The sequence below is a fragment of the Schistocerca piceifrons genome, chromosome 1 (assembly GCF_021461385.2).
Source record: "Schistocerca piceifrons isolate TAMUIC-IGC-003096 chromosome 1, iqSchPice1.1, whole genome shotgun sequence".
In the NCBI taxonomy this organism is placed as follows: domain Eukaryota; kingdom Metazoa; phylum Arthropoda; class Insecta; order Orthoptera; family Acrididae; genus Schistocerca; species Schistocerca piceifrons.
The window spans coordinates 749228150-749253697 of NC_060138.1; the positions used below are offsets into that span (position 1 = coordinate 749228150).

The window sequence follows — 25548 nt, forward strand, 5'->3', positions numbered from 1 at the left end:
CTCTATGCCACGGATGCCCGTATATAGATCCATCCTACATGTGAGAATCTGTATGGCCATGAAACAGTGGTATGTCAGTACAATCCTCTTGCATAAATGATTTCTAAAATGTGAAATTTAAACTTCACCTTTCTTTTTGCTGTCTTCTGTGGCCACCACAGACTGGTCGACAAGCAACTGGATAGAAGCCTTCAACCTGCCTAGTGATTTTATGTGTGCCCAGAATCTTATTGGTTTCTCAGCAAGATCTTTCACTAAGGTATGATCGTGGAAGATAGTGTAGACTTCACACCTTCATTATCTTACATAGGCAGAATTTAATAGAAATTTGTGCCTATCAACATTTGTGCATTCTTTTTTAATCAAGAGTGCAACAATGTCCATTTTGTCAGTATTTTCCGAATCTGAGTATTAAATCACAAAGGATCCTTTCCATCCGAAATCCATTTACTTGTCATAGAGTATGTCTTCAGAGTGTGATGTACAACCAGTTTAAACTGATCATATTGGAGCTAACTGATGTCAATTCGTTTTCTAAGTGAGATGCTAATAACTGCTTATCTGTTTTTTCTGGCATAAATACTCTCTTAGCTATCTTGACAGATTTGTTAATTTTTTAGTACCTATCATCACTATGATTCCATCCTGATAACTAATCCCTGTGTCTATACTAACACTGTTGATAGTGTCAGGCTGTTTGCAGCCAAAACGTCTGTGTATGTGCCATCCAACTAGTTGTTCAAGGCAGTTTTTGGAAGATGTGTTCAAAAGTAATTCACAAGACTGTCTTTCCATACCACCTACAGTAAATCCATAGACATGCCTGTCTATATTCGGTAACCAGCAACTAATACTGCATGATCTGGGTATTAACACACTACTGAGCATAGATTTTTCTCGAATGATTCTACAACTGTTATGGTGGAATCACGTGGCAGGTAAACACATCAAATAACTAACTTGAGCTCACCTAGGCCTGTAAATGGTGTCCAGATAATTTCAAAGTCCAATTCAATTTCAAACTAAGTGCATACAATATCTTTGGTGACAGCTATAACACTCCTCTTATAATGTCTAACCTGTCTTTCCAATGTAAGTTCCATACCTTGCTACATACGAGGGTCACTCCAAAAGAAATGCACACTATTTTTGTAAAAATACAGTTTTCATTCTGCATTAGTGAAAGTTTTACAGTGTTTAGATACATCCTTCCTGCTTGTTTTCAAACTTAGTCCAACCTGTTCCTGTGAGTGGCGCCGTCACAGCATGTCTCCAAGATGGCTGCTACATTTGACATTCGTCAGAAGCAACATGCTGTTATAGAATTCCTGTGCTGTGAAAACGAGACAGTAGGAAACATTCACAAGAGGTTGAAAAAGGTGTATGGAGATGCTGCTTTTGATCGCAGCACAGTTAGTCGGTGGGCAAGCAGGTTACTTGATGAAAGCGGGCATGGCAATATTGAGGATTGTCCTCGCAGCGGCAGACCTCGTACTGCACACACTCCAGACAATGTGCAGAGAGTTAACAAATTGGTGACTGCTGACAGACACATCACAGTGAACGAATTGTCACGCTACGTTGGGATAGAGGAAGGAATTGTTTGCAGAATACTGAAAGTGTTGGCGGTGAAAAAGGTTTGTGCCAGGTGGGTTCCCAGGATGTTGACAGTGGCTCACAAAGAAACAAGAAAAACGGTATGCAGCGAAATTTTGGAACAGTACGAGAATGGTGGAGATGAATTCCTTGAAAGAATTGTGACAGGTGATGAAACATGGCTCCATCATTTTTCACCAGAGACGAAGAGGCAATCAATGGAGTGGCATCATGAAAATTCACCCAACAAAAAAAATTCAAAACCACACCTTCTGCTGGAAAAGTTATGGCTACAGTGTTTTTCAATTCTGAAGGACTCTTGCTTGTGGACATCATGCCAAATGGAACCACCATAAATTCTGATGCATATGTGACGACACTGAAGAAACTTCAAGCTCAACTGAGTCGTGTTCGACCACATCAGCAAAAGTAGGATGTTTTGCTGTTGTGCAACAATGCACGGCCACATGTCAGTCAAAAAACCATGGAAGCAATCACAAAACTCGGATGGACAACACTGAAACACTCACCTTACAGTCCTGACCTGGCTCCATGTAACTATCATCTCTTTGGGAAACTGAAAGACTCTCTTCGTGGAACAAGGTTTGAAGGTCATGACTCCCTTGTGCACTCCCTTGTGCTGAACAGTGGCTCCAACAGGTTGGTCCAGAATTTTACCGTGTGGGTATACAGGCGCTGGTTCCAAGATGGCGTAAGGCAGTTGAGACGGATGGAAAATATGTTGAGAAATGAAAATATTGTTCCTAAAGGATGTATCTACACACTGTAAAGCTTTCAAACATGTAGAATAAAAGATGGATTTCAAAAAAATAGTGTGCATTTCTTTTGGAGTGACCCTCGTATTTCAGAGTTAACCACTTCTGGTTTTGCCGCTCTTATTTCCAAAAATAATTTGAGTGCGACAAATTTCCTGGAGGGCAGTACGCTCTGGAACTTTGTTATGAATACTTTGACAATTTACTGTTAGAATTTTAACAGGCTAAGTGTCTCTGCCCAAAAAGCCTCCATGCGCACCCCACAAGTACTCAACTACCTAAGTAGCTGCTTCTTTTGTATTATGCACCCCAGACCTATCATCTACACCCCATAACTCAGGTCCAGAAATATGCACAAAATCAACAGAGACCTGGTTGAGAGCCTCCACTCAGCCCCAAACCAGAGGACTCCAACTGACTCTGGGTAAAATGCTACAAAATATAAGTTCTGCTTGCACCATGAACCCCGCAAACAAGACCAGCAGTCTTCACCACTTCTGCCAGCCACCCATAGAAACAGAATATGTCCTCAGAACCCAAGTGATAGGTGTCACTGGCACTGACATGAGCAACAACTTGCAAACTACTGTAACCTCCAAGCTCTGTAGCCACAGGCAAGGCCTCCTCCATATCTCACATGAAGCTCCCAGCTCCACCTCCCTTGGCTGACATACTGGGTGAACATTGGAATTCTTTCCAGTCCTTGACACTCTTTCCCTAAGAGGGCTCACAACGTGCTGAACACTGGAGCTACTGATAACTAGTAAACCTCTCCTCCCATGTGCCTGCTCTTTCTCCTAAAATTCTTCCAACAAACCGAAGTCGACCATTTGCCTTTCCTACTACAATCATTACATGCTTGTTCCATTTTATATTGCTTTGCAACATTATGTCTAGTTATTTAATCGATATGACTGTCAAGCAGCACACCACTAATTCTGTATTTGACCATTACAAGATTGGTTTTCCAACTCATCTACATTAACGTATATTTTCTCACAGTTGGAGAACGCTGCCACTCTTCATACCAGGTAAAAATCCTGTCTAGATCATCCTGTATTGCCCAACAATCATTCAACAACTTAACTTTCCCCATACACTACAATGTCATCAACAGTCACATACTGTTGCTCATCCTGTCTATAAGATCGCTCCTCTATGGCAGAGGCTGGTCAAATGACCCAGTGCAACAGCAAATGACGGTTTCCTCACAAATGTTGAACTGGAGATCCACCTCAGTGACGGGTGTCATTACTGGCATTCATTTTGGGTTTCTTCACAGCATAGTGCTATTTTGAGGAGTTCAAATGGCTCTGAGCACTCTGGGACTTAACTGCTGAGGTCATCAGTCCCCTAGAACTTAGAATTACTTAAACCTAACTAACCTAAGGACATCACACACATCCATGCTCGAGGCAGGATTCGAACCTGCGACCGTAGTGGTCGCGCAGTTCCAGACTGTAGCGCCTAGAACCGCTCGGCCACACCGGCCGGCTTTTGAGGAGTTCATGCAAGCAGTTGACCAATTATTTTTGCCTTGGTCCCTACACCATTGTGCCATAAAGGCAATGCTGAATCTTACACAGCTACCATATTGCATAAGGCAGGCATCATCAAATAATGAATCAAGTTCCCTAACCACTCTCTGGTAGAAAATGAACATGATCAAATTTTATTTGCTCTGCAGAAGTTACTTCAGACTGTGAAGGATTTTGTGGAAACTGACAACAGTCACAAAAGCCTAAAAACTTACACTTGGCAAGCTGTTTAAAGCTGGAGGAGTGAGCAATATCTACCAAGAAAAATGAGTACGTAGTTTCTGAAATAAATACTGTGGATTAATCACTTAACATGTAATAATTTTGTAGAATACTGGCTCACTGTTGTCACAACAAGTAGGAAATTTCAAATATAAAGAATGTTAAGGATGAAAATGGGAACTATCTAAGAGATTAAGATGCAAATTAAGAGAAAACAACATGTAAAACAACTGTGGAGAATTTATCATCTTATCCCACACTCTAAGATTTAATGCTCCTTATCACTTCAAATACACTTGGCACTCAAATGATACAAAAAAAGAGAAAACTTTTACATACCTTCCGACATAGTTATGCCAGTAGGATTGTGAAATAGAGGGATAGTGTAGAACACAGCCCAGAATGGTCTTTGCTCATCTGTCATCCATTTCCCTTTACTTTTTTCTTCAAGAGCAATTTTCTTAAATGCCTCTGTATCAACACCATCGTTGTTCAAAGGAACTTTAACAATTCAAGTTAAATGTCATATGACTTTCAGGAAAGAAACTGTAAGAAAATTGCTATGTCATTATGAATAAAAGATATTAACATTATACGTAATTGCATATGCATTTTTCTACAATAGGTTTCAGTTTACAACATTACGATATTAATACCCCCCCCCCCCCCCCACACACACACACACACAGAATGATAGTTATGAGATGCGGTGCAGCTCTCAGAGCGGCCACACATCATCTCCACAGCCTTTATCATTTCTTTCTGTCTAATGCATTAGCACATTATTTGGTGTTGACACTCACCCTTACTGTATTATACAAGATTTCCAGATTTGTGACCATTCGTGCTGCCTTTCTGTTTATACGTTCAATATCCCCATTCGACTTATTTGGTATGCGTCCCACACATTTGAGCATTATTCTAAGATAGGACACCCAAGTATTTCGTCAGTAGACTCCTTCATAGACCAACTACAGTATCCTGCCAAAGAACTGAAATCTGCCATCTGCCTCCAGTACAACAGAGCCTATGTCCTCATTCCATCCATCAGGTCTAAAAATCTTTCTATATATTTATTTTCAAATTGTAGTAACATTTCTTAATCATTATAGCTTCAAATCTATATAATTATGCTGTCATTATAGTATTAATGGATTAAAATGAATTTTGAAGTTTTGTTGAACATTCTTTTCTTAAGATTTTGGTACACAGTAAAGTGTTGTCTTGGTTCACCAAGTACTCTGTCTTCTCCTCATTAGTACATAGTTCTGTTTCCTTGACAATTTTACTTCATTCTGTTTCTTTTAGCCTTGAACTTCTTATCAACTCTATATCATCTGCACAGATGGTGTCTAGTAACAGTTTTATATTCTGCAGTCTGATTCCCTTGGGGGGTCAGGTTTCACAAATATTATACCAATCTTCTCTAAAATAAGGTTAAATTGAGTCTCCTTGACTTAGTCCAGTGTAAAACTTACCACTTTTTCTAGCAGTGTCTTTATTTAGCATAGAGTTTCTTCCATACATATATTAACTAATCTGAATAATTTTCAAAGTATTTCATGATGTGGGGGGATAACAATGTGTGGACATCTGTATGAAATTCCTGAGCCTTCTGAGTTATCTTTGGCAGACTGTAGAATGATCCATTGTGGAACCGGTTTTGTATAAGCGACGCTGGTAATCCCCAATCAGTTCTTCCATTTTGGGCACAAGTCTGCTCATAAGGCATATCAATAAGACTTTAGAAGTAACACTGAGTAATTCAATTACTCTAGTGTTATCACATACATGAGAATCATTGTTTTAAAATATGGGACAAATAACAGTGGTTTTCCAATCTGTAGGAGATTTCTCTCAAGTTTTTATATATCTGCTTGATATTATAACGTGCTTCATATAGTTTGTTATGGTATTTCTTTTTACACTACCTTAAAGCTCATTGTACTTCCCTGCAGATTTTATCATATCTTTCCTGTCTTTGATCCATGCTTCTTTTGTATTTCTTTTTTCCAGCATTTTTAGTTTGTTAATACACTCTTTTTTCTACTGCTTTGCAACACTTTGTGAATACTGATTGTGCATGGACTACATTTGTACAAATAGTCATTGTTGTTGCAGTATTTTTATGTTCCAATAAAGTAATGATTCAATTTTCTTTTCAGTATTTTATTTCACCCGCAGAACATTTTCACTCTAAATATGGACCTCTTCCATTTTTCATATGAGGAGGACTGTCTGACTAGTGCATCCTGTAAGAAAATGTCCATACATTGTGGTTCTCTTTTGTGCATTAATGCAATGTGAAACTTTTGTAAGTAATATTTCTGCAACAAAATTCTCAACTGCATAGCAAAAAGGTTGACAAACTCCAGCCATAAAAACAGTACGATTTACAGGTTACCTACAAAAAATGAATTTGGAATGATAAAAACAAGTTAAATATGTATATTATGCACTAGAATGTTAATGGTATAAATGCTGTGTTTTCAAACAAGAGTTATAAGGTAATGATTTTTAAATTATTCTTTTGAGAATAAACATGTAAGTTATTTGTCTCAATGAATGTTGATTTGCAGAGGAAAAATTACAGATGACTAAAATTACTAGGAAAATTCAAAACTCCAATGTAGTGAACAGATTTTGTACATAAAACAAATCACACATAGCTTCAGACATACTTCTTTACTCAAATATTAATTACGACATGGGAAATGACAGAGTGTTTATATCTGAGAGACTCTGTGCAGAGTTAACCCCCACAATACCAAGGGTGGAGGAGGGGGGATTTACTTTATGCCCACATTTTGAGAAAATTGTAATCTAGTCACTTACTTTATATTTTAAAATAATGAAAAAATATGTTAAACTTATTCTGAAAATTTAAGTCTCAGTAGCAGATGTCACTTTTTCCACTGAATGGCATACTCAATATTTCTAAGTTCAGGGTCTTACTTGCACATCAGCAGCTCTTTAAAAGGTATGTTGAAAGTAAAAGTCAACAACAATGAATGAAATTTGCATTTAAAAATTTTTATAGGTGCTGGTCATAAAATCAATAGTACTTGTTACTGAAAGGGCGTTGATACTGTCAAGTGCGTGCTAGAAGGTATTTTCAGGTTCCAGACCGTACATTCACTCCAGTACCTCTTTAAAAATAATGCTGTAAATATAATTAAACAACAATTAACAAATTCTATTTATTTATTTCTTTGGAAGGTGAGCATTAAGGAATCTCCCCCTTTCCCCTGGGAATGTATGTTATGGAAAATTCCTTGGTTTTGTTAGGGTTAAAAGATTTAAATATTACAGCAGATTTGATTTACAAACTCTCAGGAAAGATATTTCCCTCACTAAATTTCAATGTCTGCTTGAAAACCTCAATAAAGAAAAGAGGAAAAGCCTGCTACAGCAGCTGATTTCTGTAGTAAAAGTGGGAGAGATATATGGAAATTCATTGATTTAATACAGTATATAACTTCACTCTTAATTACTTTTGAACTACCAAAACCAAGCAAAGAAATTTAATGTACAAAAAATGCAACTTTAATCAAGGAACTGCTCATCTTCAGTAACAAGTGAGGTCAAATTGTCTTCTGAGTATAAGAATTTCTAGTGTCATCATACTCAATAAACTATAATGTAATAACAACAACAGCAACAGTAAAGGAAATTTAAAGATACAAGGCCAGGCACTCAGTCCAATCAGAAGATACAAGGACCATCTAGCACAGGCAAAATCATACTTTCCAATCCAATCACACGCAGTTCTACCAGAAACTGAATCGACAAGCTGCAAGAAAAGTTGAAAACCCAGAGAAAATGCAACAGCCAAGTTCTGAAAAGATCTCTGGGAAACTGAAAAAGACCACAAGAAAACTGTTGGGTGGATAAAGGACTTTGAAAATAAATTTTCTAAGAAAATGTAACAGCTCAAGGTAACACCTGAAATGATTGAGGAAAGAGTGAGGAAAGTCAGGAACTGGACATCCCTTGCCAATGATTAATGGCACAGCTCCTGGTTCAAATTCCTGGCCAGTCTGTATGTGAAAATGACTGATCTGTAAAACAGTGCTGAGAACACAAAACATCAGTGAATGGCTAACTGGCAAACTGTTTTAATTACAGAACGACTCAGCTAAAGGGACAATAACACTGTTGACTATCATGTTCAAGTTGCTGACAGACATCATAGCCAACAGAAGTCAGGACTTTCTTGAAGAATATAACATCATACCAATATAACAAAGAGGTAGCAAACGAAGCAGCAGGGGAAAAGAAGACCAGCTCCTGGTCAACAAAATGATTGTGTAAAATTGCAAAAACTGGAAAACTAATCTGTATATGAAGTGGACTGATTGCAAAAAAGATTGACTCACTGTCACACAGTTGCATCATTAGGTGCATGGGAACTATTGGGGGTCAGCAGAATCATCAGAATCAATTTTCAGAAAATGCAATGGAACACTGGAAAACAGAATTATTTGTTAAAAAAGAGTTACAGACTAGCTAACATCAAGAAACACAATTACCAGGGGCACTCATTTTCACCACTGTTGTTCATTTTCTTTATTCTACTGTCAATCATCTTCACAAAAAAATCCTAGGCTATTAAAGAGCAAAAAATTCTAAGATAACATCCCACTTACTGCACATGAATGATGAAGATCTAGAGAAAATTTGACACTGAAATCCAGTTTGAATCTTCGGCAATGAAAGTGAAGCCATCAAAATGCCTAATGGACAAACCAGAAAGTTCCTTTAGCCACAAGCCTACGAACACCTACCCATTTTGCAGATGGGCAACAGCAAGTACAGGCATGTACAAAAGTGGCCAGCAAAGAGTACACCCAAAGGATTTGAACAAATTTGTATGGCAAACTGAATGGTGACAATAATATCAAGGCAATAAATACAAGGGTCATGCCCATCATTGCAGGCATTGTGAACAGGACACAAGCAGAGGTGAATAATACAGACAGGAAAATATGAAAATCATGCCCATTCACCATGCACTCCACTTTCACAGTGATGTTGACAGACTGTTCTTTCCCAGAAAAGCAGGAAGTAGAGGATTCTTGCAAGTGAGGCACACAGTGGATAAGAGAAATATGCATTGACAGACTAAGGAAAGATAGCAAAGAATCAGCTCTGATTGACATCAACAACAGAAAGCTTCTGAAGGTGTAGAAAACCAAGAATAAATACCAAAAAGTGTACACCAATATTGAACTGACAGTGTACGCAATAAAGCATTGTGTGGACAACACTGAAGGCAAATAGATAAAGAGAAGTCCTGGTCTTGGATGACCAACAGAACCTCAACAAAGGAAACTGAGGCCTAATTTTTGCTCTATAGGAAAAAGCCACCACAACTGATGCTATCAAAGAAATCCGCAAAATCCCAGAGTACAGACACTGAACAGAAGCTGACAAAACAACTGACCATATCTTGATGTGTTGCATGATGATCACTCAGACCGATTGCAAGCAGGGATGTAAAGATGTGGCTCAAAAGATCCACTGGAACTTATACCAAAATTACCACCTGTGGGCGGCAAGGAATTGGTGAATCACAAGCCAGAAAAGATCGTCGAAAACTAATATGCCAAATTAATGTGGGACTTCAGACTTAAATTGATTGAATGCTGCAAAGTAATACATCACAAATAACAACTGTGGAAAAAAGAAAGCGTGGCTCACAGACATTGTCATCCTAAGTGATAGCAGAATCAAAGAGAAACAACTAGAAAAACTTACCAGGTACAAAGACTTGAAAATCTAACTGCAGTGACTCTCATGAAAACGAGTTAAAGTTGTCCCAGTGGTTCTTTCACACCATACGCAGTGCCAAAACATCTCAGAAGGCACATAAAAACCATTAGCATTGATAAAATATCCATATGCCCACTACAAAAAGCCATTCTACTGGGATCTGCATGAAATACCGGCCCTAGACACTTGAGAAGTGATAAAATACAAAATACAGCACACTGAACTCATTTTCTGTGTTTACTGTTGTTGTTGTTGCTTGGACATTTTTGAATGTCAAATGTTTAAGGTGTGAAGGTAACAAAACAAATAGCAAACAACAGAATTATTTTAAGACAAAGGCAGTGGGAAAAAAAATACACCAGAGTTCTTCAATTATTTTTGCACAAAGTCCTATTTCAAAGTAAATGCTCTGGGCTAAATATATCTTTTGGACTTGAGCAAGAACCTGAGTGCCTCAAACAGTTTTAAAGAATATAAAACAGGATGCCGTAAATATTAAATCGCTAAGATGGCATTTGCAGGGTGGGGTGGATGGGATACACACTAAAGGATATTGAAGCCACGTGTAACACAGGCAACCCCACTCCCAGCCAACTTTAATAATCAAGCATTCTTTTCAAACAGAGATGCTTTCCCATTGTGTTAAAGTATGGTTGTAATAGCCAAGAAACTAGCAAATGTCTGAATGATGGATTTAATGAAAGCAGATGTAAGTATTAAACCTGTAAATATTAGAAGTTTAAATTTAATTCATATACATAATTTTACTGTTTACTGACTGAGGATCATTAAAAATGAAACTCACGTTTTTCTAACTACATTTTTGTAATGTGTTTATCTGACATGTTCCACACCCGGGAGGATTCCCTCTTTTATGGGACAATGGAATGAATAATTAATCTAGTCTAATCTAATCTATGCAGAAGTGAAACATCTGTTTGGGAAATGATAAAGGGTGGACATGATAAACTACCATTCTGTTTCCATTATTTCACTCTTATTGGAAGTATCTGAGAATATAGATGACAAATTATACTGCAAAGTATACTACTACTACTATTATTATTATTATAATTACTATTATTATTATTATTATTATTATTTCTTTCCTTTCTCAGACGTTATGTCTGGTTAAAAATGGAAAGTGATGCAGACTTTGATCAAGCGTGACTTCCTTTTAACTGTACAGTATATGTTACATTGCATTTAGGAACTTTCGGGTAATTGAACATGTATCAATAATTACAGATTTCTGTTGTATATATACGTTTGGATGTAGCTGTATTACGTTGATGTACTGGTGGATATTGTGTGGTATGACTCCTGTAGTTGATAGTATAATTGGTATAATGTCAACTTTATCCGGATGCCACATGTCCTTGACTTCCTCAGCCAGTTGGATGTATTTTTCAATTTTTTCTCCTGTTTTCTTCTGTATATTTGTTGTATTGGGTATGGATATTTTGATTAGTTGTGTTAATTTCTTCTTTTTATTGGTGAGTATGATGTCAGATTTGTTATATCTGTTATAATGGTTCTGTTACAGTATAATTTGTATTCATCATTCTCCAGTACATTTTGTGGTGCATACTTGTATGTGGGAACTTGTTGTTTTATTAGTTTATATTGTATGGCAAGCTGTTGATGGATTATTTTTGCTACATTGTCATGTCTTCTGGGGTATTCTGTGTTTGCTAGTATTGTACATCCGCTTGTGATGTGATCTACTGTTTCTATTTGTTGTTTGCAAAGTTTGCATTTATCTGTTGTGATATTGGGATCTTTAATAATATGCTTGCTGTAATATCTGGTGTTTATTGTTTGATCCTGTATTGCCATCATGAATCCTGCCATCTCACTGTATTTATTGCCTTTTCTTAGCCATGTGTTGGATGCGTCTTGATCGATGTGTGGCTGTGTTGGATGATACGGGTGCTTGCCATGTAGTGTTTTCTTTTTCCAATTTACTTTCTTCATATCTGTTGATGTTATGTGATCTAAAGGGTTGTAGAAGTGGTTATGAAATTGCAATGGTGTAGCCGATGTATTTATATGAGTGATTGCTTTGTGTATTTTGCTAGTTTCTGCTCGTTCTATAAAGAATTTTCTTAAACTGTCTACCTGTCCATAATGTAGGTTTTTTATGTCGATAAATCCCCTTCCTCCTTCCTTTCTGCTTAATGTGAATCTTTCCGTTGCTGAATGTATGTGATGTATTCTATATTTGTGGGATTGTGATCGTGTAAGTGTATTGAGTGCTTCTAGGTCTGTGTTACTCCATTTCACTACTCCAAATGAGTAGGTCAATATTGGTATAGCATACGTATTTATAGCTTTTGTCTTGTTTCTTGCTGTCAATTCTGTTTTCAGTATTTTTGTTAGTCTTTGTCTATATTTTTCTTTTAGTTCTTCTTTAATATTTGTATTATCTATTCCTATTTTTTGTCTGTATCCTAGATATTTATAGGTATAGGTTTTTCCATTACTTCTATGGAGTCGCTGTGGTTATCCAATATGTAATCTTCTTGTTTAGTGTGTTTTCCCTTCACTATGCTATTTTTCTTACATTTGTCTGTTCCAAAAGCCATACTTATATCATTGCTGAATACTTCTGTTATCTTTAGTATTTGGTTGAGTTGTTGATTGGTTGCTGCCAGTAGTTTTAGATCATCCATGTATAGCAAATGTGTGATTTTGTGTGGGTATGTTCCAGTAATATTATATCCATAATTTGTATTATTTAGCATGTTGGATAGTGGGTTCAAAGCAAGACAGAACCAGAAAGGACTTAATGAGTCTCCTTGGTATATTTCACACTTAATCTGTATTGGCTGTGATGTGATATTATTTGAATTTGTTTGGATATTAAGTGTGGTTTTCCAATTTTTCATTACTATGTTTAGGAACTGTATCAATTTAGGATCTACTTTGTATGTTTCCAATATCTGTAGCAACCATGAGTGGGGTACACTATCAAAAGCTTTTTGGTAATCAATGTATGCGTAGTGCAGCAACCTTGTTATTATTATTATTATTATTATTATTATTATTATTAAGGCATCCGGTCAATGAAGCTCACCTTGCTCTCTATAAATCATATAAATATGGGACTAGGGCAAGTCTCAGGAATGGCTTGCACCATATAAGCAGAACATAAAAAGGTTGCTTGCCACTTAAACTAACTGTAAATTATTATTCTAACTAGAGCCAACAACAGAATTATTTTAGTTGAGTAAACTAATAAAGCTCAAATTTAGTGTCAATCCTGATTCTGTTCTATGCGAATTACTTGTCCATACATATCAACAAACAAGCAGAGCACTTCTGCATTAAGCAATCACCTTACCAGGTGAATAAAATAAATCACAATCAAGGACTGGATTAAGATGATGCAATAAATTTCCTTTGTACAAGAATTTAAATTTAAATACACTCACTGAATTCTTAGGGTATAAAAAGAGTATTCTTTCATCTGTAATGTCTACATTATCTAATGCTACAGACAACAAATGAACAACTTCATATTATAATTATATCCTTCATTACGATTTCCACAGTTTCAGGGACACTCGCAAAGCATGGCCCATATAAAAATAGCACAAAATAATTCTTGGACACACAAGAATACTGTGAGTTGTCCTGAAGACAAATTTCAGCCAACACACTTAAGTGGTACATAAAACAAGAATGTATAGCATTATATAAATACCTGGAACTATTTTCATCAAAGGATACTGTTTGAAAGCTGACAATGCAATCATGTATGTAGCCTCCTCAACAAATATAACAGCATTTGGAGACAGGAATGTCCCCAGTATCAGCTGAAGACCATGTGTTGCCCCACATGTTAGCACAAGATCTTTCCTTAAAATTATCAAATTAGCATGTCACAAATTAACTAAAAGAAACAACGTAATCACTACATAAGGGGTTTGCTATGCAATTCACAATTTTTTAAAATTTTAAATTACATTACACAATCTAAAATAATGTACTTAGATTCCTCAGGAATATGGACATTACATGCTGAAGAGTTTAAAGTGTACTTAAAATGTTTGAAAATATATGAACAAAATTAATCAAATGGACAAAGTTAATTTTCAAATCATGCATTTGGAGCATAAAGTATGCAATTGTTTGATATTATTATCATTTGGAAAATCATATTATCAATAATGCTTGACCTAAAGTCACTTTCGGAATCCCAACAACTTGGGCTGAAATTTATTTTTATATAGTATACAAATTTTTAAATTAGGTTTGTTGGAACAGGCGCTCAAAGACCAGCTTCCAGTTTTCTGCTTACTCTGCCACAAGCTATGAGGGCCATCTTTTATGTTTTTACAGAAGCAATGAAAGAAGTCATTTTAACCAGTATAAAAATATTTGGTTTTAAATTCACACACTTATATTTGTGTTGAGACAAATTCTAGAAACATTTTATTATGCACTCTGATGCTATAACCTAAAAAAACAAGGTTTTGTAAAGATTCAACAGCTTTGGTGATGAAAATCACCGTCCACTTTAAAAAAAAAAAAAAAAAAAAAAAAAAAAAAAAAAAAAAAAAAAAAAAAAAAAAACGGGAACAAAAAGAAGTCATTAGGCAAAAGATCAGGTGAACACTGACATATTAATTCCATGTTTTTCTCCATCAAATAATGATTTGTTTGACATGTTGTGTGACAGTTTTCCTGATGAAGAATGATGCAACATTTTCTGCATTTTACCTCATTTTATTGACAAAACTGTGGCATAAATTATTGTATGCCATTCTGCATTAACTGTTTGTCGACCCTATACACCGACGGTCATGACATGACTGGTGTAACTAAAAATATGAGCAATTATTTTTTCACAAGTGCTTTGTGAACAAACAACTTTTGTCAGATTGGATCATCTTGGGACACTAAAAGAGTGAAGTGCTGCTTAATTTATTGCTCATGTGAATATATCCAAGTTTCATCCTCTATTACAATGTTTGTATACATAGTTTAATTTTCCTCTGTCAATATTTTTTCCTCACACCAATTGAGATAAGCTTGTTTCTGAGCTAAAGTCAAATTGTGTGGAATCCAATGTGAGCAAATATTTTTCATACTTAAATGTTCACACAAAATCATATATGCTACAGTCTTTGACAAATCTAAGGATTCCATATCAGGGTAAGTTATTTGCTGATCCTTTTCAGTCATGTTGCACACATCATTGATGTTTTTTGGAACAATGAAATTCACCATTATGAGACAAGACTATGGTGAAGTTCTGCAGAAAGAACTTAGTTTGGTACAAAAATTGTAAAAAAACCTCTAATGAAAATTTGTGTGTGAAATTTCAGTTTTTTTCATTATGCTGTCTCTTTAAACACTCGCAGTACACAAACTACATGGTAAATTCCTGAGCTGCCATTATTTTATTAACAACAAATGATAGTTTTTAAAACAGTAATCTCACATCTAGTGGCCATTTACAAAAACTTAAAAAGGCAACCCTTGTGTTTTAGATTGCCTTTATAAGCAACAAAGTTACTGAAGAATTTAAACAACTACATATGTTTATCGCGTTTGGGAACTACATTATGTGATTACAAAAAAAAAAAAAAAAAAAAAAAAATCCACGGATGCACGTGGTTGTACTTTCCAAAACTGTCAGCCTTCTACCAAAACTCACATCAAGCAGCAAATCTTTTTTGCAGCTGTTGCTGTGTTTAAACAGGGAAAGGCTTTCCATACAAATTCCAATTTTCATTTTTCTGTAATCATTGGACATAGTAGCTGCCAACCTTTTTGACAAACTGACATGACACATGACAGATTTCTCTTTTATCCCAAAGACCTTCAGCAGATGTGTTGTTGCAGTTTTGAACACACCAATTCAACAGATCCACTCAATTTTCTTCATATTATGATGCCATAGCCTGCATTTCATGTACAGAAGACTTATCATCCCAATATGGGAAAGGTTCGATTCCGAATTGGTGCCATTGTGTGGGGAACCATGCTACAGCCTAAAATGTTATCATAAGCCATGTGGTATTTTAGGGTCAATCAAAACAAATAATCTGATGCTACACAATGAAACAGCTTCAAAACATCAAACTATATCTCTTGGATATCACTGTTACAACAACATATTCAGGTACATACTGTTTACAGCTATTCTCCACACCCATCTAAGTTCCACATAAGACTGCATACCATTATTAATTACTGCATAAACCCTTCTTCCACTACTCTGGTTTGTAGAGTCAATGAAGAACCAATTTTGGAGATCACAGATGACAAGGTCATTATTGATGTTGTTTGGACTGAGAACAGTGAAGCAGTAGAGGATGAGGATGATGACTCTGAAGAATAAAATATAAATGAGGTTCCCAGTATGTGTGAAAAACAGGATAACATACATAAAATGATTTTGTGGATGGAGTAACAAAGTGAATGAAACCAAACTGAGTTGTTGCACTTCATGCGATGAAATTCCCACCAGAGTAATTAATACAGTTTCTAGTATAATATCAGCACCCTTATCTGACACAATAAATCAGTCATCTGAAAAAGAATGTTTCCCATATGCTCTAAAGTAGGCAATAGTGAAGCCATTAATCAAGAAAGGCACAAAGGAAGATGTAGTACACAACCAACCAGCAAGTCTCATCTCAATATTTTATTTCATGGCAAAATGTTACAGTATCACCAGTTCGTCTTCCAGAAAGGCACGAGTACAAGATATGCCATCATCAAACATATTGAGAAAATTTGCTTATCTCTGGACAAATCCCAAAAAGTCACAGGAATTTTTTTCAATCTTACAATGGTGTGCGACTGTGTAAACCATTCTCTACTGTTTACATAAATTAGAAAGATATACAAAATAAATAGTAATGCTTTGAAATGTTTCAAATCATATTTAACAGATAGAAAGCAAAGGGTAGCTGTAATGTAAGGTAAAGGAAATTTTCCGAAAGGAAAATTGTTTCACAGGGCACCCCACAAGCTTCCATCTTAGGCCCAATCCTGTTTTTATTTTAGTTAAATGATTTACTGCTCAATATAACATCACACTGAGTTTTATTTGCAGATGACACATTTGTACTTATTGAAAATGAGACCAGAGAACAAATTCCCCAAAGAGTTGTTAATACCCCAAATAGTTTTGAACTCTGTGACTGTGTAGGCTTTCCCGGCGTATTAGTATATCAAATTCTTGTTGGTTTTCCAGCCGGATCAAACTGTCATCTGAACACAATATTTCAGTGCCCACCTGGCTGTCATCATCAGTGAGAAAAGCTATGCTGCTCTTGCCGATAACTGATCGGCAACAGCAGTGCAGCTTTTCTCACCTGAGGGTGGCGGCCAGATGGACCACTGAAATATTGTGTTCAGATGACAGTTTGATCTGGCTGGAAACCTGACAAGAATTTGATATAGTTTTGAACACTGATTTTATATTTAAAAAAAAACTACAAATTTTTAAACCAAACAGTCAAAATTAAGAGATTTCAAAATTATCCATAAAAATCAGGAACTTAAGGAAGCAGAATATATCAAATTCCTGGGGCTATTTCTAGGAAAAAAAACCTTATCTTGGTCTTCACATATAAGTTACCTGGCACACTAAACAGTCTTGCATTTGCAATGACAATACTGTCTTACGCAAGTGACATTGACACTAGGAAAGTGGTTAACCACAGCTATTTTGAAGCCATTGTAAGATATCGAATAATCTTTTGGGGCATGCAAGTAGTGTAAATAGGATGTTATTACATCAAACAACTTACTAACATCATCATCAGGGGTACCTGTATCACCACCACAGAAAGTACCTCCAGGAATGACTAATGCAGAATCAGATAAAGTAACAGAAAATACAGCAGAAGTACCTAAAGCAGAAATACTAACAGCAGTAGAATCAACAGCAGCATTAGAAGAACCACCATCAGTAACAGCAGAAGTAACTCCTCCAGCATTAGAACCAACTCCTACAGCAGCAAGACCATCTCCTTCACCAGCAGTGGCAGAACAAACTCCTTTACCAGTAATAGCAGAAGTTACAACTCCACCAGCAGAAACAGAACCAGCTGCTCCCCCATCATCTTCAGAGGTAGCAGAAAAGAATAGACCAGTCACAGTAAGTAAAGTATCATCTTTGTCTCATGATGAAGTGGTACCAAATGATTTGGGAAAACATGTTCTTATAAAACTTGTTGACAATGAAGTGAAACTTCCAACTGTGTTTCAAGCAAACCCAAAAAATTACCAAAGAGAAATGAAGCTTTTTTATGGATTATTCCAAGGAAGTCCAACTGCCACCTTACATAGATTCCATGGCTGGAAAAACAATTAAATGTTCTCCATTGCCCCATAATACTGTACTCCTCCCCTCCTGTGACAGAAACTCTATTTCTGCACTTAAATGTCAGGTCTCTGAAAAACAAAGCTGATGAGCTTGGTATACTATTAAAAAGCAACAAAAGAATGATTTTATGTACAAACGAATATTGGTTAAAGGAAGAAGATAAAAAACTGTATGTACCATCAGCCTTCAAATTAGCTACATACTACTGCAGACCCAGTGAATCTTACAGGGGTTCATCCATATATGTTAGCAATGATGCAGACTTAAAAGTTTTCTGTTCTTGAAGTTACTAAGCATTAAAGGTGTTTTTGAAGCAGCTGCTTTGATTATACCTAGTATACAGCTCATAACTGTTTCTTTATATCACACTCCTGGAAGTAATGTACAACAATTTATAGAATGTTTAGAAAAACTTGCAATCAGTATACAAAAGTATGCTAAATACAAAATATTAATTTTTGGGGATCTAAACATAGACATTAGGAAAATGACAGCGAAAAATGTTAATTTAGTAAACATGTTAAGGTTTTACAATCTCCTTTGTGCTAATGAAAGTCCTACAAGGCATTTCTCCTTTCTTGACAATCTAATAACAAACGTAAACAAGTGTGATTTTGAGCTAGTCTTATTTAATGTCAATTACCTGTCAGACCACAGAGGTATATGGGTGAAAATAATTACTGAAAAACCAAAAGAAGACCAAGAACAAACTGGTAGGTTAAAACTGTGTGCCGGACTGAGACTCGAACTCGGAACCTTTGCCTTTTGCGGGCAAGTGCTCTAACAAGGTAGGAGACGAGGTACTGGCAGAAGTAAAGCTGTGAGGACAGGTCGTGAGTCACGCTTGGGTAGCTCAGTTGGTAGAGCACTTTCCCACGAAAGGCAAAGGTCCCGAGTTCAGGTCTCGGTCCAGCACACAGTTTTAATCTGCCAGGAAGTTTCATATCAGTGCACACTCTGCTGCAGAGTGAAAATCTCATTCTGGAAAGAATTTCATGCTGCTGTCTCATAGATTAAGGCTCTACTCCCAAACTCCTCATTACATGGCTATGAAAGTTTATAATTAAAAATGAAAAACTTTCACAGTATGGAACTAAGTTTACGGAAGATAAGATTGTGTGTCAAACTAGTGCAAAAATGTTATTCATTCATGGAATTTTTAAATGATGATGAAAATGTTTTTGGTAGAGTATTGACCAAATTTGTAATGATTTTTGTAAATTAAAATAGTCTTTGTTCTTTGTCTGACACACTGCATGTATCCCTAGTACATTACCTATATTGACGAGCCTACTATACTTTACATCAATGATTTATGTATGTATGTTGTTGGACAATAAAATTCTGATTCCAATTCTAAAACAATACACACTAAAGCAACTGTGAGAAATGAAATGCCAAATAAAGCTAACTGATTTCTTTAAAACAACAGAATAGTGATGCACTGTAGCTTACAGCCAGTGTAAATTTGTGTTATTGTTTGGTTGACAATTGAGTGAAGTTTGTCTAATTGCTGTATCATATTTGGGAAGTTTCTGAAGTGCTTTAATTCTACTGTTCTTTAAATTTGAGTACAGCATAGCACAGTATGTATAATATTGCAGATTAAGACTGTGAGCCGGACTGAGACTTGAACTCGGGACCTTTGCCTTTCGCGGGAAGTGCTCTACCAACTGAGCTGACCAAGCATGACTCACCCTCACAATTTTGCTTTCACCAGTACCTCATCTCCTACATTCCAAACTTCACAGGAGTTCTCCTCTGAAACTTGCAGGACTAGCACTACTGGAAGAAAGGATATTGCGGAGACATGGCCACATCCTGGGTGATGTTCCCAGAATGAAATTTTCACTCTGCAGCTGAGTGTGCCTGATTTGAAACTTCTGGCAGATTAAAAGTATGTGCCGGACCGAGACTCGAACTTGGGACCCTTGCCTTTCATGGGCAAGTGCTCTACCAACTGAGATGTCCAAGTACGGCTCACGACTCGTCTTCACAACTACACTGGTGGAAGTAAAATTGTGAGGACGAGTCGTGAGTCATACTTGGACAGCTCAGTTGGCAGAGCAGTTGCCTGCGAAAGGCAAAGGTCCCGAGTTTGAGTCTCGGTCCAGCACACAGTTTTAATCTGCCAGGAAGTTTCAAATCAACACACACCCCACTGCAGAGTGAAAATTTTATTCTGGAATATTGCACTGTGTTTTCTTCCTATCTTTCCATGCTTAGTTTGTCATTGCATGGCTCACTCTCGATATACTGCGGGTTCTCTATGCTGTTGTTGTGGTCTTCAGTCCTGAGACAGGTTTGATGCAGCTCTCCCTGCTATGCTATCCTGTGCAAGCTCCTTCATCTCCTAGTACCTACTGCAGCCTACATCCTTCTGAATCTGCTTAGTGTATTCATCTCTTGGTCTCCCTCCACGATTTTTACCCTCCACGCTGCCCTCCAGTACTAAATTGGTGATCCCTTGATGCCTCAGAACATGCCCTACCAACCGATCCCTTCCTCTAGTCAAGTTGTGCCACAAACTCCTCTTCTCCGCAATTCTATTCAATACCTCCTCATTAGTTATGTGATCTACCCATCTAATCTTCAGCATTCTTCTGTAGCACCACATTTCGAAAGCTTCTGTTCTCTTCTTGTCTAAACTATTTATTGTCCATGTTTCACTTCCATACATGGCTACACTCCATACAAATACTTTCAGAAACAACTTCCTGACACTTAAATCAATACTCAATGTTAACAAATTTCTCTTCTTGAGAAACGCTTTCCTTGCCATTGTCAGTCTACGTTTTATATCCTCTCTACTTTGACCATCATCAGTTATTTTCCTCCCCAAATAGCAAAACTCCTTTACTACTTTATGTGTCTCATTTCCTAATCTAATTCCCTCAGCATCACCTGACTTAATTCGACTACATTCCATTATCCTCGTTTTGCTTTTGTTGATGTTCATCTTGTATCCTCCTTTCAAGACACTGTCCATTCCGTTCAGCTGCTGTTCCAAGTCCTTTGCTGTCTCTGACAGAATTACAATGTCATCGGCGAACCTCAAAGTTTTTATTTCTTCTCCATGGATTGTAATACCTACTCCGAACTGTTCTTTTGTTTCCTTTACTGCTTGCTCAATATACAGATTGAATAGCATCGGGGAGAAGCTACAACCTTGTCTCACTCCCTTCCCAACCACTGCTTCCCTTTCACGTCCCTCGACTCTTATAACTGCCATCTGCTTTCTCTACAAATTATAGACAGCCTTTCGCTCCCTGTATTTTACCCCTGCCACCTTGAGAATTTGAGAAAGAGTATTCCAGTCAACATTGTCAAAAGCTTTCTCTAAGTCCACAAATGCTAGAAATGTAGGTTTGCCTTTCCTTAATCTATTTTCTAAGATAAGTCATAGGGTCAGTATTGCCTCACGTGTTCCAACATCTCTACGGAATCCAGACTGATCTTCCCTGAGGTCAGCTTCTAGCAGTATTTCCATTCGTCTGTAAAGAATTCGCATTAGTATTTTGCAGCTGTGACTTATTAATCTGATAGTTCAGTAATTTTCACATCTGTCAACACCTGCTTTCTTTGGGAATGGAATTATTATATTCTTCTTGAAGTCTGAGGGTATTTCGCCTGTCTCATACATCTTGCTCACCAGATGGTAGAGTTTTGTTAGGACTGGCTCTCCCAAGGCCGTCAGTAGTTCCAATGGAATGTTGTCTATTCCCGGGGCCTTGTTTTGACTTAGGTCTTTCAGTGCTCTGTCAAACTCTTCACTCCTTCCACCTTTCTGCTTTCCCTTCTTTGCTTAGAACTGGGTTTCCATCTGAGCTCTTGATATTCATACAAGTGGCTCTCTATACCGTCCGAGTAAAGCAAGTCCCCAAATAACTGCGTTATGCTGGGCTGTTACTCTATATCTATATAGGTAAAAATGTAAATGTTTGTTTGTTCAAAATGTTAAACCTGCGGCAGTTCTTCATTGACTGATTTGAAATTTTAATACAATGGTGCACATTTGATTATGCATGTTTTTATATACCTAGTAGAGCACTTTTTTAAAATTTTATAAAAGTTGTTGTATGTATGTATGTATTATGTATGTATGTAGGTACATACTTGTGTATGTATGTTATGTACACACTACATCTCCTCCTAAATCACTGGACAGATTTCAAACAAACTTGGTAAATGTATCACCATCTGGAAATCATAACTGTGCTGGTAAGAACCATCTATCAAAGGGGTGGGGCTGAAGAAGCAGTGTAGCCCATGATGTGTATTTGAGAATGAGAGCACTTAAGTGATATGCAACAAACTTTACACACAATTTCGAACCTCTATGAAACTTTTTCTCACTGACAACCCCTACAAAATGTTGTTGTTGTGGTCTTCAGTCCTGAGACTGGTTTGATGCAGCTCTCCATGCTAATCTATCCTGTGCAAGCTCCTTCATCTCCCAGTACCCACTGCAACCTACATCCTTCTGAATCTGCTTAGTGTATTCATCTCTTGGTCTCCCTCTACGATTTTTACCCTCCACGCTGCCCTCCAATGCTAAATTTGTGATCCCTTGATGCCTCAAGACATGTCCTACCAACCGGTCCCTTCTTCTAGTCAAGTTGTGCCACAAATTTCTCTTCTCCCCAATCCTATTCAATACCTCCTCATTAGTTATGTGATCTACCCATCTAATCTTCAACATTCTTCTGTAGCACCACATTTCGAAAGCTTCTATTCTCTTCTTGTCCAAACTATTTATTGTCCATGTTTCACTTCCATACATGGCTACACTCCATACAAATACTTTCAGAAACGACTTCCTGACACTTAAATCTATACTCGATGTTAGCAAATTTCTCTTCTTGAGAAACGCTTTCCTTGCCATTGCCAGTCTACACTTTACTTCCTCTCTACTTCGACCACCATCAGTTATTTTGCTGCCCAAATAGCAAAACTCCTTTACTACTTTAAGTGTCTCATTTCCTAATCTAATTCCCTCAGCATCACCTGACTTAATTTGACTACATTCCATTATCCTTGTTTTGCTTTTGTTGATGTTCATCTTATATCCTCCTTTCAAGACACTGTCCATTCCATTCAACTGCTCTTCCAAGTCCTTTGCTGTCTCTGACAGAATTACAATGTCATCGGTGAAGTTCAAAGTTTTTATTTCTTCTCCATGGATTTCAATACCTACTCCAAATTTTTCTTTTCTTTCCTTTACTGCTTGCTCAATATACAGACACTGCTTCCCTTTCATGCCCCTCGACTCTTCTTACTGCCATCTGGTTTCTGTACAAGTTGTAAATAGCCTTTCGCTCCCTGCATTTTACCCCTGCCACCTTCAAAATTTGAAAGAGAGTATTCCAGTCAACATTGTCAAAAGCTTTCTCTAAGTCTACAAATGCTAGAAATGTAGGTTTGCCTTTCCTTAATCTATCTTCTAAGATAAGTCGTAAGGTCAGTATTGCCTCATGTGTTCCAACATATCTACGGAATACAAACTGATCTTCCCCAAGGTCGGCTTCTACCAGTTTTTCCATTCATCTGTAAAAAATTTGTGTTAGTATTTTGCAGCCGTGACTTATTAAACTGACTGTTTGGTAATTTTCAAACCTGTCAACACCTCCTTTCTTTGCAATTGGAATAATTACATTATTCTTGAAATATGGGGGTATTTCACCCATCTCATACATTTTGGTCACGGGATGGTAGAGTTTTGTCAGGACTGGGTCTCCTGAGGCTATCAGTAGTTCTAATGGTATGTTGTCCACTCCCGAGGCGTTGTTTCGACTTAGGTCTTTCAGTGCTCCGTCAAACTCTTCATGCAGTATTATATCTCCCATTTAATTTTCATCTCCACGCTCTTCCAATACCATAATATTGTCCTCAAGTACATTGCCCTTGTACAGACCTTCTATATACTCCTTCCACCTCTCTGCTTTCCCTTCTTTGCTTAGAAATGGGTTTCCATCTGAACTCTTGATATTCATACAAGTGGTTCCTTTTTTCCAAAGGTCTCTTTAATTTTCCTGTAGGCAGTATCTATCTTACCCCTAGTGATATATGCTTCTACATCTTTACATTTGACCTCTAGCCATCCCTGCTTAGCCATTTTGCACTCCCTAACAATCTCATTTTTGATGCATTTGTATTCCTTTTCGCTTCATTTACTGCATTTTTATATTTTCCCTTTCATCAATTAAATTCAATATCTCTTCTGCTACTCAAGGATTTCTGCTAGCCCTTGTCTTTTTAGCTACTTGATCCTCTGCTGCCTTCACTACTTCATCCCTCAGAGCCACCCCTTCGTCTTCTACTGTATTTCTTTCCCCCATTCCTGTCAATTGTTGCCTTATGCTCTCCCTGAAACTCTGTACAACCTCTGGTTTAGTCAGTTTATCCACGTCCCATCTCCTTAAATTCCCACCTTTTTGCAATTTCTTCAGTTTTAATCTACAGTTCATAACCAATAGGTTGTGGTCAGAGTCCACATCTGCCCCTGGAAATGTCCTACAATTTACAACCTGGTTCCTAAATCCCTGTCTTACCATTATAAAATCTATCTGATACCTTCTAGTATCTCCAGGATTCTTCCATGTATACAACCTTCTTTTATGATTCTTGAACCAAGTGTTAGCTATGATTAAGTTATGCTCTGTGCAAAATTCTAACAGACGGCTTCCTCTTTCATTTCTTAGCCCCAATCCATATTGAAAGGAAAAAAAAAAAAAAATTATTGCTTGCTACACTTTCAATGTCCAATTAGTAAAACCACTCCATGAAGCATGATGTTTCAATGTACTAAATCTTTACTTTCTAACTGTGTTTGCAACACATTCTGCAACCAGTATTCACATATCCCACTGAATGTACCAGCAGAATTATATGACTGTATGACACACAGTTCTGGAGATTGAAGTTATGAACAGAGATGTGTGAAAAACTGCTGCATCTTGCAGAATGTTTAAATTTATTACTTAGGTGCCACCAACTTTATTTGCAACACGTTTTGTAGACAGTATCTACATCAGCTGTTGAATGTACCTACAAAAATATATCACCGTACAACATATAATTTAGGAGATATGATGTCAAACATTGAGATGCTTGAAACACTTGTGGCACCATATATGACACTGCACTTTATTACTTATTTACTAGTAACTCTGTTCACAACACATTTAACAGACAGTAGCCACATATACCATTGGATGCACCTGCAATATTATATCATTATAAACCACATAGTTCAGGAGACACAATATGATAAACATTAAGCTGCGTG

At 37.0% G+C, this 25548-nt stretch overlaps 1 protein-coding gene across 1 annotated transcript in view; it reads right to left on the reverse strand.

Annotated features, from left to right (window-relative positions):
* Positions 1–25548, reverse strand: part of LOC124711971 (2-aminoadipate transaminase) — a 67816-nt gene that overhangs the window by 24923 nt on the left and 17345 nt on the right. The window contains exons 3-4 of the mRNA XM_047242257.1: positions 13617–13771; positions 4472–4633 (exon numbers count right to left, since the gene is read on the reverse strand). Coding sequence (XP_047098213.1) covers positions 4472–4633; positions 13617–13771 — 317 coding nt within the window. The remainder of the gene's footprint in view (positions 1–4471; positions 4634–13616; positions 13772–25548) is intronic.